The 16862-nt window shown below is 41.9% G+C and overlaps 1 protein-coding gene across 2 annotated transcripts in view; it reads right to left on the reverse strand.

Moving 5' to 3' along the window:
- Positions 1 to 474: 474 nt before the first annotated feature.
- Positions 475 to 16862, reverse strand: part of LOC126299330 (FMRFamide receptor) — a 670385-nt gene continuing 653997 nt past the window's right edge. For both annotated transcript variants that reach the window (XM_049991160.1, XM_049991159.1), the window contains exon 4: positions 475 to 3173. In XM_049991160.1, coding sequence (XP_049847117.1) covers positions 2664 to 3173 — 510 coding nt within the window. In that variant the 3' untranslated portion in view covers positions 475 to 2663. The remainder of the gene's footprint in view (positions 3174 to 16862) is intronic.

Genomic DNA, 16862 nt, shown 5'->3' on the forward strand with positions numbered 1-16862 from the left:
AAGACTCTTCTGCTTGTCGACATGAAAGATGAGTCGTCCCACGTAGATATGTCTCAGATGATGTTTCACGGCAGCTTGATGTTTTGGAGGCTTCAGCAGTTAGATAGGATTCCTATAGAAGATACAAAGCTAAATTTAATACACGTGGTTAACTGGTAGGTTTTAAATAGAGTGAGCTGCAGTTCTAAAAGTGCACAGTGTTTTATAAATTTGACACTTTGAATCCCTGCCTCTTGTCACTCTCTCCATTTGCCACATTGACTTAAGTGAAGTTAAACGAGTTCCTTACTACTCGATTAATGCGCCCTGTATCACAAATTGGCTGTAAATACTTTGGACTGTGTTTCGTTGAGCCTTTCAAGGTTCATTTTGTAATAGGAGAAAGGGTATTTCAAGGAAGAAAAACGAACGGGTTCGTACTGTTGTTCATCAGATGAGCGTTGAGGAAAACGTTGTAAAGGAAATTATTGGGTGTCCATTTAATTTATATGCCTTTTAATTTCACGTTATTTCAGTGACATCAGCGGCAACAGTACTAATGGAAAGGTTATCTTTTACGTTCTGTTCATCCCTTACATTGCACTTATGAAAAGTCATTGACCTGGAATGGAATGTGTCACGTTGATTGCTACACCCGGCAGTGTATGCTCGTGTGGTAGCAAATGAAGATAAGAAGAGAACACTTGATATGGAGATAATAGGGTAGTGATGGCAACACTATAGTGTCACACAGGGTCTGCAGTTATCAGCTATGGACGTATTGGCGAGATGAGTCAGATATTGTGGACACTTCAGAGCGGTAACCAAAGAGACGCCATTCGTTGCCGCACAACGTCCCTTTGATTCGTCGAGCTAACTGCAATAGTTCCACATGTAGAATATAAAATTAATAAGTTAACGGTATGATGAGGCGTTGATGGTTAGTGGATCTTCGACATTTTTGCAATTCTTCTCTGGGTTGCATGAGACACCACTGCAGAAGGTGTAGGTGGTCCATGACGTTCTCTGCTGTATCTGTCCAAGTACACACATATAAGGACAAGATCTCAAATGAGATGTTGCAGGATAACTACAGAAACAACGCTACAGTATCTCAATGATTGTGATGGATGACGACATATCATCTGGTGCCAGTAATGTATTCTATGGAAGGACCAGTGGAATATGCTGTTATTTAAAAGTCATTTTGCGGGGAGACATGGTCCCTGTTGTTGAGTATTTTACCTCCCATAGTATTCTCACATGAACTTGATCTTAAACGTGATGTGCATTGGACCACTATAGACATGACGTGACCGTGTGTCAGTAAATACACAGTGATATTGTGATGGATGGAGATGAAATAAATAGTTTCTCAAATATGTGCTATTTGGGATACAGTGGACGAGGGCATCGTTTTGCTGGGGAGGCAGAGTCACTGACATTGAGTATCGAATCTGCTCAATTATACCAATCTGGACCAGCTCCTCCAGGTGTTCTGGGAGAGATCACCAAAGAAATGTCTTTACAGCAATGTAGTCATTTCATGCCGAAATAGTAACGAATGACGTCATAACATATGACACCACAAATATATATTAGTAAGGAACCAGTGGAGTGGACCATTGTTTCAGAAACAATTTGGGAATGATTTCAAACAAGTTGTGAGGGGGCATCACAATGAAAGTGAGTTTATAGTATCTCACTCAATATAAGTAACATTGTGATAAATGATAACTAAAAATTGGTACCATGTATGTGATAAGGTACCGCTTTAAAATTGACACCACAGTGAGTGTCGAGAATTGGTACCCTTTTCACAGCTTGTTAACGGTCTTGGGGACGGTCGCGTCCATGATGATTGTAGTGGAGATTCTAGCGTCACTCTCATGGCTGCACTTTGGGTTTTTGACATGGGGCCAGGGTCGTGACTGGTTCTGCCCAGTTCACAAATTATTGACGGTGGTGGAGGTCGTGGTGGCGTCACAACTGAGGCTGGACTTCGACCAATGTGGTATGGCTGGTGCTGCTGTCCTCACAGTTTTTTGACAGTGGAGATGGAGGTGGCATTACTGTCAGGACTACACTTACGGTAGCCGACACAAGGACACGATTGTGACTGATGATGCTCACCTTACAACATTTTGACGACGGTGGACGTACTGGTATCACTCTCGTCGCTGCAGGTAGGGTTTTTCACTTGGTGTGAGGGTTGTGGCTGTTGATACCTTACTCACAGACTATTCACTGTGTTTGGGTGGTGGCATGACACTCAGAGCTATATTCTGGGTAGTAGATTATGGTCGATGCTGCCCTCCTCACAACTTGTTGACGGTGGTGGCCGTCGTGGCTGCACATGGGGTAGTCCTCACGGGGAATGATTATGACCAATGATCACCAACACACCGCTTGTTGATGTTGGAGGATGTACTGGCATCACTTTGATGGTTGCACTTAGGGTATTTACTACTGGGATAAGGTTGTGACTGACGCTGCCCCCTCGCTGATTATTGACAAGAATGAAGGTGGTTTTGCAACACTCGAGGCTGTGCTTTGAGTAGTAGACTATGGTTAACGCTGTCCCCCTCACAACTTTTTGATGATGGTGGGGGAGGTGGCATTCCTGTCGTGGTGGCGTTCGGGTAGACCACACGGGGACGTGACTCTGACAGACGATGCCCACCTCACAGCTTGTTGACGGTGGTGGAGGTGGTGGCGTCCCACTCGTGGGTGCGCTTGGGATAATAGACGCAGGGCCCAGGCGAGGGGGCGCGTGGCCCCTGTCGCCGGCTAGCGTGTCTGGTGACGCTGCGCTGCAGCCGAATGGAGTAGTGGCGGCCGTCACCGTTCGACACGAGGCTGTCGTCGTGCGTGCCGTCCGGCGAGTCACGGCCCCCGTGGCCCAGCCACCGGCCGTGCGAGCAGAACATCTTCAGGAACAGACGCTTGAACTTCTCCCCGAATATTACGTAGATCACGAAGTTCACCGACGAGTTGATGGTGATGAGCAGGTTGCTCGTTTTGACCAGCTGGTCGATGTTTATACAGTAGAATGCCTCCAGAATGTTGTTTACCAGAGCGAGGATGTTGCACAGGAAGAAGACGATGACGACACACAGGAGCATCGTCGCGAGCCCAATCTCCTTCTTCTGCAGCCGGGACAGACGTTGCCGTTCTTGGTTGGCCTTCCTCACCTGCAACAAAACAGATTTCGTTAGCAGATTTATATTTCACGACGTAATTACTTACACCACTTTGACGGTGTTGACGTAAAAAGAGGTGAATGATTTTAAAATGGTCGAATTTTTTAAAAATGCCATGGAACATGTATGTTTGACTCTAAGCACTATGGGACTTAACTGCAGATGTCATCAGTCCCCTAGAACTTAGAACTACTTAAACCTAAGTAACCTAAGGACATCACACACATCCGTGCCCGAGGCAGGATTGGAACCTGCGACCGTAGTGGTCGCGTGGTTCCAGACTGTAGCGCCTAGAACTATTTGGCCACTCCGACCGGTCACATGTATGTTTAATGGACAGTGCACATTGCACATATACTTTAAGACTTTCAGATAACCAAAAACCAATGTCCAGGCGCATGTACACGCGACAAACTAAATATTGAATATAAAATCATAAGTTGTTCAATTGGTTCGAATGGCTCTACGCACTATGGGACTTAACATCGGAGGTCATCAGTCTCCTAGGCTTAGAACTACTTAAACCTAACTAACCTTAGCACATCACACACATCCATGCTCGAGACAGGATTCGAACATGCGACCATAGCAGCCGCGTGGTTCCGTACTGATGCGCCTAGAACAGCTCGGCCACCGCGGTCGGCACATAAGTTTTCATGTTGATATCTGCCTTCAAACAGTCCTTCACAAAGAACATTCAAGGAATGTTGCAACCATTCAATATTTACATTGCTACTACGATGACTGATGTAAGCGTCAGTACCACTGGCGTTGAAACTCATTTCAAAAAATGGTTCAAATGGCTCTGAGCACTATGGGACTTAACTTCTAATGTCATCAGTCTATTACAACTTACAAAACTTAAATCTAACTAACCTAAGGACATCACAAACATCTATGCCCGAGGCAGGATTCGATCCTGCAACCCTAGCGGTCGCGTGGTTCCAGTCTGTAGGGCCTAGAGTCGCTCGGCAACCTCGGCCGGCAAACTCATTTCAACAAGATATTAAGGTCCTGCGGTAATTCAGTCTAGTTCTACACAAAAATTCCGAGTGAATTAACACCGCCTTGACGATTGTTTAGCACAAATATCTTCAGTGGAGAGTCTGCCGCGGTGGTTCTAGGCGCTTCAGTCCGGAACAGCGGGACAGCTACAGTCGCAGGTTCGAATCCTGCCTCGGGCATGGATGTGTGTGATGTCCTTAGGTTACTTAGGTTTAGGTAGTTCAAAGTTACAGGAGAATGATGACCTCAGATATTAAGTCCCATAGTGCTCAGAGGCATTTGAACCATTTTTTTGAGTGGAGACACAAGTATATAAGCAATGTTTGGAAAAGATCACATTTCACGCTCATCTGCAAGGAAAGGAAGTAGTAGTGATCCACTGAACTAGTCCCCTTCATTACCCACGTCTGTGTGTAATAGGTCACAAGAACATATTTTTATTTCAAACACTGTGATGTAGATGGGAATAGTACCCTTCTCAACGGAAATCAGTTTCACAATTGTGGTCAAAATGAATCATATTTTTATGCAGTTTGGTTACTTGCTTACACGTAAAGTTACATTTTGATATACATTAATGAAACTTCTCATGATTGAATCCGTCAGGGCTGTATTTAAGAAGAAATAACTGACTCATCCAATAGGTGGGAGAGCTTATGTGCCATTCGATTCGATAGGTTGTCCCATACCAGAAACCGGCTGGTTAAGATCCGGCCGAGCTCGTAGTAAAAGTATTTGACGTTAGTAACTATGTGGTGAAAGAGTCTTTAGGCGCCGAAGTGAACTGATTTAATAACAAATAATAATTATGTTAGGCAAAGGTCATCAATGAGGTCTGAAGTATTATATACTGGTGCCCAAAACTTAAGGACCGAAGTAACTTTCTCACGATGTGTCCCTGCCAAGTAATATAGTTCGATGACACTTGGATTCCTGGGTGCATTGCGTGTTCCCCCTTCTCATCTTGTGAGGGTGCGTCCATCATTGTCGAACGTTATCGTTTTGATAGTCCAGGCGCTATGGTGTAGGAAGGCATGATATTGCAAAGGCGTATCGATCTCGAAACCTTCGAACACGATACACTCAACAGTCAGGGTCACTTGTGACTCTACACACCTTCCTCAAGTGAGGCTTTTAGGAGGAGCATTCCGTCCTGAATTCAATTTTATCGATGACAATGTGAGACTTCAGCGAACTCCGTGGAGATCACATATATTAAGAGCCACGTCACGCCGTGTTTAATGTAAAAACTTCGTCAGTCGCACTGACTTCCATGTACTTATTGTCTTTGAAAAGAAATGTCATTTCCATTCCCCTCATTGCGCATTTCTTTCAGTTACCTTCTGTACTAAGTTGTAGTAGTTATTTCCATATATGATCCAAGATTCATCCAGCTATGTCACTTGGCGAAAGATACTTCCGTACCTGAAATTCACATTACGCCAGTTATTGTAGATTTGAAAAGCGCGGAATGTATCATACAGACTTCCAAACTCTTTGTACTAAAATTTAGCATTTCGGAAAGTCATTGACTGCTAGGTTCTGGCAGAGGTAACATCACATGCCACTTGTGGTAATCCTTTTTCCAGGTGTACAGCGGGGTGAACATTCAAACATACTTGTTAACTTATAATATTTTATTTTCTATGACATTTAATCTAAAACTTAAACAGTGTGTTTACGATCGGCATATTAGGGATGAAGCTATAAAATGAGTGGTCAGAAAGCATAGGAAAAGTTGTCCCGTTTGAAGTTGTGTCTTATACGATGCCCGACTGTCGCGGTTGCGTGCGGCGTTTGGTCCGAGTGCGGACGGTATTTGTGGAGTCTGTTAATGACTGGCGTATACTGGACACAGATTAGATTAGATTAGATTTACTTTAATTCCAATTGATTAATAGTAAGGAGGTCCTCCAGGATGTAAAACATGTCAGAAAAACAACAATACATGACAAATATTTACAACTAGAACAAATAAGCTAATGTACCATTTCACAGGACCCAAGTGGAATGATCGTCATTTTTTAATGGACACTATATGAAAGAGTCATTTTACAAATACTAATGCTTGAATTTAAAATAAAAATTTTTTTTTTTTATTTATCAGGTAATAAACTTGTAATACAACTACGATAATACAGTGAACACATTACTCCACATTATATATATACTGAATTTCATTAAGCTTTTTATGGCTGCTGGCAAGTTATTGAAAATGTATGTTCCTGAATAACGCAAACATTTTTGTACAAGACTAAGTGCTTGTTGAGAGTGTACGGACTTCCCACGTGAGATGATAATCAGTGGAGGAGGCATGAATCGTATCATGTCACAAATTAGACACGAATGGGGACTTCTCAGCCTCAGAAATGTCTAAACTGGGTTTACAGTATTCTAGAAGCAATGTTTTCACAAGCGTTATTCACCCACCGCTCAGACCCACAAGAAGTCTTTGATGAACAGACGTGAGGTCGCATCTGTACATCAGTATAATGTGATCGACGGTCTGCTGACAGTCCGATCGCCGCCGATTTGAATGTGTGGCGTCAGGAACCAGTTTTCACTACGACAGCACCGTAAATGCAAAGCATTCGCCACAGCCATAAATTTTCGACTCGCGTCCCTTTGCTCGTCAACATCGACCCTGGACCATGGATGAGTGGTGACTGAATCCAAGTGGTGCTGGATCAAAGTAGTGCTGAATCCAAGTCTCAGTTGTATAAATCTGCTGCGCGAGTGCGAGTTTAGTTATTCCCCATGAAACTATGGATATTGCTTGTCAAAAGATTATGTCCAGACGTAACATGACTCAATGTTGTCTGGGATGTGTTTGCATGAGCGCAGTTAGGTCCCATTGTCCGGCTACAGGGACCAGCAACAGGTGCTCGTTATAACTACATTCTTTGCATCCCTTTCTGGCAATAGAGTACCCTAATAAGTGACGTATCACCGCTCCTTGTTTGCACTTGGGTGACTTGATGAACACTCATGTAAGTTCACAACGATGGGTTAATATTCTAGATCAGCAGATCCTAGCCTGATTACGAATTTATGGACTGCTCTTCATACCAGTGAACGGTCCCCAGCACCAAGTATACAAAAACAGTTTTGGGTCACAATGAATATGACTGCTTTAGCTGTATGATAAATCTTTATTTCTGATCCAACCAGTTTCGTGCTGTTAGAGCTACATTTTCAGGTATAGGTACACAGACTTATTTTATAATTTAGTCCAAACGGTAACCAGTAGATGACCCAACATGATGTAGTCCAATGAACTTATCTAGGTGGTCACTGCGGACTTCATGTTGTCACGACGGTGTTAAGCCTTACATTTCCTATATAGGGATGATGTTCTCTGCATTCTGCTCTATTTAAACTGGACCGACCTCTTGACTGTTAAGCAATTTTATCAAAATTGGAAAACGAATGTTCTGTCATTTACTGCTTATCGTGTGGAATAAATTATGAAACAAATCTGTATCGCTGAGGATGTGACTCTAACGCCGTGAAACTAGTTGGATCAGAAGTAAATATTTACTATACACCTGAAGATGTCTTGTTTATCATCATTCAATTCTAATGCTTAGACGCTGACAGTACGAAATTTTTTACAATTTTTGGTGTTCCACTAGAAGACCTGTGGCTCAATGTCTCTCCAAAACGATTCCAACAACACTGTGAGTTGATGCTTCGACATGTTACTACAGTTCTGAGCGCTCACGTAGGAGTGACTTGCTATTAACATCACATCCAATGGCCTCCCTTGATATTTGGCCAATCAAAGTCTTTGATCAGCGTTGACGTCCTGGGGGGCAATACAGTTGCATAGCTTAAGTTCCTAACAGTAAAATAGCATCTCTTTATTACTTTAAAATATCTACACTAGATTTCACTAATCAAGCAGTAGCAACTTATGCCAAAACTTTTATTGCAGCCGACAAATGTTTCTGTTGCGGGGACAACAAAAATAATAGTAAGTGGTACCTGTTTCCCAACGACCATACCATCGCCGGCTACGCATTCAGTGCAAGTAATAGCTTCATCCACATGGCAGATTACTTTGCAATGGAGTAATTCTACGCCGACATCAGTACAGGCTGTGGGAAAAGTAATGGTAGAGGTTCTTGACCAGTCAAGGAGGTAGCACTTTCATGGGTTCCGAAGACACCGATCGAATGAACCTCACCTTGTCCTCTTTACTCACGATATCCAAAGTGACATGGATGGCGGAAATGTTTTTGATTCAGTACCACATCAACGGCTTCCAAAGAAAATTGTTCCTGTAGGATATCTAACCCAATACTCGCTTGCTGACCGGTGGGATGCAATATATTTTCCTTGACTTACAGTCATGTACAGGCACTGAAGAGAGTGCTCCAGAGAGCTGGAACAGAAATATCGCAGTTCATGGCATATGTTACTGACACAGCAGACAGTATTAGCTGTCATCTCAGGCTTTTGGCAGATGATATTGCAATGTATGTCGAAATTACATCCAGAGGAATTGCCAGTACAATCCAGTTGGGTCTCCACAACATGTCAGACTGCGTCTGTCACTTCCCCTTAAAGTAAAGAAATGTAAAGCTATCCACTTCACGAATTTTAAGAGCATAGTATCCTTTGACGACTGGATTAATGAGATACACCCAGAGTCAGTCACATCATACAAGTATTTGTGAGAACGACGCGTACGATTATAAAGTGTATTGCACGTATAAACTTAGTTGTCGATGAATAAAGACTACAACATGGGGAACCTGCATTTTTCCTACGAAAGAGATTCTATTCAAAACACTCGGTATTGCCTAGTCTTACAAGGAAAGGAGATTAGGACTGAACGTCGTGCCGACGACGAGGTTATTAGAGACAAAGTAAAAGCTGAGAATCGAAGAATAAGTTCTAAGATTCTCGTCAGTGCTACAGGAATATCGAAACAATTCTCCGTGTAAATTATGAGCAATTATTATATCTCCCAGAGGTGTGGTCACGGAGTTTGAGGCGCTGTGTCACGGATTGCGCGGCCCCTCCCGCCGGAGGTTCGAGTCCCCCTCGGGCATTGGTGTGTGCGTTGCTCTTAGCAGAAGTTACTTTAAGCTAGTTTAAGAAGTGTGTAAGTCTACGGGCCGATGATATCAGGAGTTCCATCCCTTAGGAATTCACACACATTATTATATCTCATTTGTGGGAAGAGAATCATTTCTGAAGCACATTCATTTTCATTAATAACGTCTGTTCCACAGGTCAGATTAAAGTGAATTCTCATAGTGTATGCGAGTGGAAGGAAGGAAATTCAAAGGGAACGAATTTCCATTGACAGTAAAATAATATGGTGTAAATGTTCAGTGTGAAACTGTCGATTGCAATCTGGCCGGCTACGTGTGCTACTACCACAATTTTCAGGAGAAAGAATTTTGCATTTTTTTTTGCCGATTCCCTAGCGCAATTATCGGAGACTAATGAGAAACTGAAAATATGATATATACAGGGTCAATTTTCCGCTCACTTCTATACCTAACGCAACATTAGTTGGTGGGTTCCTTTCCTACTGAATGGGCCTGACGTACGGAACTTTTACGCTAACTCGCGCGTCATACGTTGACCTATATTCTTTTTGTACGTTATCTAAAATCCCTATTTTGTCAGTAAGAAATCCTTGACATTGTCGACTAGAATCGTAGGATACCACACGCCATTGTCATTACGCGAAGGCACACAAACGTATAGGATCTTGTTTGCCAACCTATTCCGAAATGAGTTGATCGTAGGAAATCCGGGAATAGCTAAAACGGAAACGACGTATCCATTTGACAGTGAAGTCGTGGGGAATTTTTTTTCTTTAGGTCGGCTCCAGCTCAAAAACGCAAAAACAAAACTGAAAAAATTTTACGGAACACCAGAGGAAATATGCCTGACGATTAATAGGAGAATCTCTAACACGATTTCCAGCTTCACAAACAAAAAAGATGTCGGAATAGTTGAAAGTTTGCTGTAAATTATGAAATATAACGTCTTCTTAAAACAGTTCGCACAGTTTTAATAACGTGGAACCTACAACAAAAATGCAGATGACGCACTGTATTGAAATCGCAAATATGCAGCAGGAGAAACTAAAAAGCGCTCCTGAGTAGAATAAAGGGAAACGCACTGATTTTGGTGTGACATTACCAAAGGTGTATGGTGCTGAAACAAGAGGAAATAATGTTTTACTGGAAATTGAATCGTCACAATATATTAACTAATGAACCAAATACGCACGCATATATTGAGTTTCCTAAAGAAATACCACGCCAAGGTGGGCTACACTGATGACTCAAAACATTACGACAACACATTTAATAATATATTGATCTCCTTTTAAAGAGCTTGTGTGTGGCATAGTTTCTACAAGTTAGATAACGCAAATGTTATGGGCAACAAATCAACGTTAGTTCACTATCACTTTCCTCAAGCTGAAACAGCCCGATTCTGGTCATATGATGCCGACAGGTATCCTGTTGGAGACATCACTGCCGCCGGGAAAGATGTCGAGCATGGAGCGGTGCAGGTGGTCCACAACGTTCCCCACGTAGTCCACAACTGTCATCATGCCCTCTATTACTACCACATGCCCAGCGGAAGCCTGGGTGAGTGTCTCTCCTAGGATAACGCTGCTCTCACCGGCCTTAGCCCGCGCCAAGTTGCATGTTTCTAGCAGCCGTTCGCCTGGAAGACGGCGTATACGGATGTGATCATTCAGTGTAACAAGAAACGTGATTCATCCTTCCGGGTAACACGATTTCATTGATCCAGGTCCAAACCTGAAGATGCCGTATCCACTGCAGTCGTAACTAACCATGTCGCTGCGCCAATATGGCCATATGGTAACTCATAGAGGTCGTGTGCTGCAGAGTCCCTTGTTAAATAACGTTCGCTGTCCAGTGTACTCCAACACACTTGTGTCAGCGCCAGCATTATACCATGTCGTCGGATCTGCCACACATGGCCGCCAATGCTCCTTTACAAAATGTACAGGCCTTCCGGTACTGAATAGAGCAGCACGTGAACAGCTTCCGAGACGATCATTCCCAGGCGCCTAGCTATAAAGATGTGTCATTTTCCGAAGTAACTTACGTCAGTTGATTTCTGCATTTGTGACCCGTGTCGAGGCTGTAGCGATTCCCGTCGTCTATGCTCAGCAGGTATATGTACGTCCCCGGTAGCTGAGTGGTCAGCGGGACAGAATAATCCTAAGGGCCCGGGCTCGATTCCCGGCTGGGTCGGAGACTTTCTTCGCTCAGTGACTGGGTGTTGTGTTGTCCTAATCATCATCATTTCATCCCCATCCACGCGAAAATCGGTGGACTGGCGGCAAATCGAAAGACTTACACCCGGCGAACGGTCTACCCGCGGGAGGCCTTACTCACACGATATTTACAACAGGTATATCTCCCTTTCCGGATCTCGCTCCGTAACGCCACAAGGCGCCATTCAACCGCGAGGTACACAGTTGTCATAATACTTTTCCTCATCAATATAGAAGTTGTGTTTGTTTCATTTCCAGCTCTAGTCCTTTCCACTCTTTTATTTCGTCTCTAATGACCTCGTCATGGGCGGGAAGATCAACCAAAAGTTTCCTACCATTTTCCCACCCTACTTTTTTCTAATGAGAATAGAGCTAACTTAAGAAACGAACCGATTTAGAGTGTAACAACAAAAGCATTTATTTATATTATCGTGAGTGTAAAATGAGAGGCACAGCTTCTCACAGGTCATACTAGGTCATATGTCACACACCAAATAAATCACGCTGGATCAGACTGATCTTTCTTAACGACAACCAGTGACATTTACTACGAAGCATGATTTACCATTTGTTAACAAAATCCATTTTTGTCTTCTGCTTCTTCAACTACACAATGGCCTGCAGCAGTGGTGTGTTGATGAGGATAAAATAGATGATAATAACGACGAAGACGATGATTGTAATGCTCTGTTTTACGAAACACGAAACTATTGTTTTTGGAGTAAGCACTTGATAATTTTTCTTCATTTATTGTAAAATTTAGGGTGTCCCACGTGTCATGAATCGTCCTTAGTATTTGACAAACGGTTCAGCTTCCCGACGTGTATATTAAACAAAGTGAGTGAGTGTCATTCATTGTATTAACTTCCTTCCTCTGCCGAGATATTCAGTTAACTATTCTTCACTTTCTCATTATCGTTCTACAACAGCAAATTATTTGAAAATTTTTGAAAATGGATGGAAAAGTCATAATGTTGTTTAATGGTGGCACTGAGAGGTTTTCCTAATGTAAATGGAATGTGAGCTAAATGTGATGTCCATAAATGTTGGCCATAACAATCTCTGTACCTCTACGCTGTACGACAGTGAGAAATTGAGTTGTTCTGCTGTTCTGAGAATTCACATTTAAATTTTTTTCCCCTGTTTCGTGAAAATTTTCCCCCAAAAATATAATAGGTGTTATATTAGTATACCACCTGCATCTAAAACTTTCTAATGCTCGTTAAAACGATATTCGTTCTACGCTACTACATTATAATTGCCTCAATATCTGAATAGGCTGGAATCTTACGAATATCAATTGTACTTGTACTTGAAAAGATTTTTCCCTTCACGTAGAAGGTGTCCGCATATTACACATAACGGTTTGTGTATTTTGTTCGGAAAGTAGTTTCCTTCGAGTCTTTAGTTTCAATTTTGAAATATCATATTACATTCAACGGAAAAAAAAGGATGAGCCATGAAGGAATTATCCGAATGCCACTAAAATCAATAGATGTGATGTACGTGTACAGAGCAACAAGAAATTACAGTTTCAGAAAAATGGGATGACTTATTCACGAGCACGGTATTCACAAACTAAAGAAGTCAGTAATGCGTTGGTCCACCTCTCGCTCTTATGCAGGCAGTTGTTCGGCTTGGCATTAATTGAGAGAGGAGTTAGACGTCCTCCTGAAGGATATCATGCTAGATTCTGTCCGACTGGCGAGTTAGAAAGTCAAACTTCCGAGCAGGTAGGAGGCCCTGCACATAATTCTCCCAACTTTATCTGGGAACAGATCCGGCTACCTTTCCTACCAAGGTAGTGTTTCACAAGCCCTAAGACACGCTGTAGAGACTCTCACCGTGTGCGCTCAGGTTTTATCTTGCTGAAATGTAACCCTAGGATGGCTTGCCATGAAGGGCAACAAAATGGGGCGTAGAATATTATCGACGTACCGTTGTGCTCTAAGGATACCGCAGATGACAAGCAAAGGGGTCCTGTTAAGAAATGAAATAAGTCATCAATCAGTCACTCTTGGTGTCAAGCAAGGGCATAGTCTCTCCACTGTCCTATTCAACATAACCCTGCATAGTGCAGTAAATAAAATCAACAAAAGAGGCACCATATTTATGAAAACTAGCCAGATATGTGCATACGCTGATGACATTCCTATAGCAGGAAGAAATACCAATACACTCCTAGACACATACCGGGCAATGGAAACAGAAGCCTTAAAAATTGGCCTCATAGTAAAGGAAAACAAAACAAAATATATGGTAATGTCACTCCTAAAAACCTAGATATCAATGAGAAATGCTTCAATGGAGTGTCCTTTTTTATCTACTTGGGAGCCCTAATACCAAATGATAACAGTATTGGAAAGGCTATAAGGGAAAGAATACAAGCAGGAAACAGAGCTCACTTTGCAAATATGCAGCTTTTCAAAAATAGCCTTGCTACAAGAAAAACTAAACTGCTAATATATAATTTCCTGGTACGCCCAGTTATCACATACGGCTCAGATGTATGGACGTTGACAGAACACGATAAAAATGCTCTAAGAAGCATTGAGCGGAAAATACTACGTAAAATATATGGGCCAATAAGGGAGGAAGTAGGCTGGAGAGTACGCTACAATGCCGAATTACAAGAGTTAATACAAGGCAGGGACGTAGTAAAATTTGTGAAATCACAGCGAATACGTTGGCTAGGCCACTTGGAGAGAATGGCAGAGGATAGAATTCCAAAGAAAATGATGAAAGGTACGATCCATTCAGTTAGGGAGACCTAGAAGAAGATGGATCGATGAGGTAATAATGGATATCAGCAATATGGGAGTCCGGGGGTGGAAAAGAGCAGCAAATAACCGAGAAGTGTGGAGGAAGAATGTTGAAGAAGCCAAGGCTCACCAAGGGCTGTAGAGCTACTGAAGAAGAAGAAGAAGACACTCTTGCATGTCGGGCTATATGGGGGACGAGAGTTGGTTGTTATCCCGTCGCTATCTGGGTCGTCTTCAAACACGTCTTCGCTGGTCATCTGGGCTCGATTCGAAGCAGTAGTCTTCACTGAAGAGTCCTGCTTTGAACTGTTTGTATAAACAAGTACATCACACCTACCGATCTCCGTCCCATTCGCATACTTTCTTCGTGGTGACTCGTTTTTTTTATTGCTTTAGAGTGTATTTCGATTAATCTTAATCTATTAAAATTCTCTTGACTGCTGTCAAGTGGAATTGAGTGCCTCCGGTAGCTGAGTGGTCAGCGGGATAGAATGTCAATCCTAAGTGCCAGGGTACGATTCCCGGCTGTGTCGGAGATTATCTCCTCTCAGGAACTGTGTGTTGGGTTGTCCTAATCATCATCATTCCATCCCTGTCGACGCGCAAGTAGCCGAAGTGGCTTCAAATCGAAAGACTTGCACCCGGCAAACGGTCTACCAGACGGGAGGCGCTAGTCACACGACATTTATTTAGTGGAATTAAGTAAAAAATTACACTGACAAAATTGTATAATTCGAAGGCAAAGCTACCGTATCCGTCACGTATAGTGCCATAAATGAGAAAGAACAAACGCCTGTTCTCCAGTTTACTAGCTGGAGAGAGAAATTCATGCATTACAGCAGACAGCAACTCTTCACAGTGAGTACTGCTTTAATTTGGACTTCAACGTTTGTAGTTCGTACTATATTATTACGCCACTTTCACCTCTTACTTTCCACTGAGGAATAAAGTACCCTATTTAAACGTGGATTTTGCGTAGTGAAACAAAGTAGTTGGGAACTCTTTTGTTTTAACATGGGGCACTTCCGCCAAGAGGCAGTATTTTTTACCACTCCGTAGTGTATAGGAAAAAAGGCGCAAGCTCTTGTGTTTGTTGCCATTATAAATTATACCCGCATGACGACAATTTTCCACAGCCAGACTCATCCTCTGACAGCATTCTAAAGCGTTTATGGTAATTCACTCACGTTTGTATGGTAGCTAACGTCTCTTTTCAATTATTCCATTTACTTAACACTTGCAATTACATTACTGAACACATTAGCAAAAGAGGAAAGGAAATCTTACGGTCGAAGAAACGAAAGTAGCAATTTAAAGGACAAACAGGAGACTGATATAAGATCACACACTCAAAGTTATCAAATTATTTCTCTTATCCGCTTGCTTTTCTTATAACAACAACATACACCATGGCAGAGATTTTTATGCAATTCTGAATAGCTGGAGGTAGAATGTTACAAGTGACTTCGTAGAGCACGTCATTTATATGTAGCGTTAAAGGGATGGAACTATGCTTTTCATGCTACATTCCGAAACAGTCGTATGATTTCAGTGAATTTCTGCGTATTTAAGTACACTAAAACCGACAGACTACGCTGGGATCTATTAAGTTATACACCTAATTTCGTAATTATTTCACGTGATCAATGATATAAGTTTGTTATGCAAGAGTTACGACAATTCTGAGAGTATGTCTTGACATTCGCGTAAAGACTATTGCAGATACCCATAGAAACCTTTAGGGAGATACGGAGTTGTCAGTACTGTCAGTTACAGAAGACATGTACTGGGTTTCCTGAACTGTGTCATCCTGGCCAGTGTTCCTGGCTCCTTCATTGTTGTCTGAGTCTATATACGAGAGGACGCATCATAAAATACTATTTTTTTAATAATCATAAATCTATACTTTATGATTAAAACACTAGTTTTTCAGTTCAGAATGTTGTATCTGACAATACGTGCCTTACCTTGTACGTTATTACACAGATCAGCTAAATGCAAACAAAATACCATTTCACAAAACATAATTATGAATGATTGTCTTACATTGGCGTAGATAAGATTCTAGTAATCTAATGTCGCAAATTTTAAATTTACGTTTTGCTTACTAGTAACACTTATAATGCCAAAGGCGATGGAAATAAAAGGGTAGGTGAATGTGTGTGTGTGTGTGTCTGTGTATACATAACCTGCATGAAAATCAGTTGAAATATGGAAGAAGTTTCATATAAGACTCATGAATGTGTAGTAATCAACATCTGCTTCCACGCTGTTTTCAAAATATGTGTAACGACTCTTGTATTGATGTAGTTGCCAGACAACATTTTTCAAGTTGTGATGAGCTAGTTTTGCAGTCCAATATATCACTTGTACTGGATTTATACATGTGTACATACAAACACAAGGGAATATGAAAAACTGCTTCTCTAGGCAAAATACCTTTTTCAAACTGCTCAAATTTTTAATTTGAAATGTATACAGAGTGTCCTTGGAGAATGGTCCGTATTCAGGGGTATGACAAGAATGAATGCTTGAAGCAGAAAACTTCAGAGAAATATGTATGCTGTATTCTAAATGATAAAATACATTTAACGATCTTCATTATTCTTTTTTATTGTTTAACACAAT

The sequence above is a fragment of the Schistocerca gregaria genome, chromosome X, assembly GCF_023897955.1.
Source record: "Schistocerca gregaria isolate iqSchGreg1 chromosome X, iqSchGreg1.2, whole genome shotgun sequence".
NCBI lineage: Eukaryota > Metazoa > Arthropoda > Insecta > Orthoptera > Acrididae > Schistocerca > Schistocerca gregaria.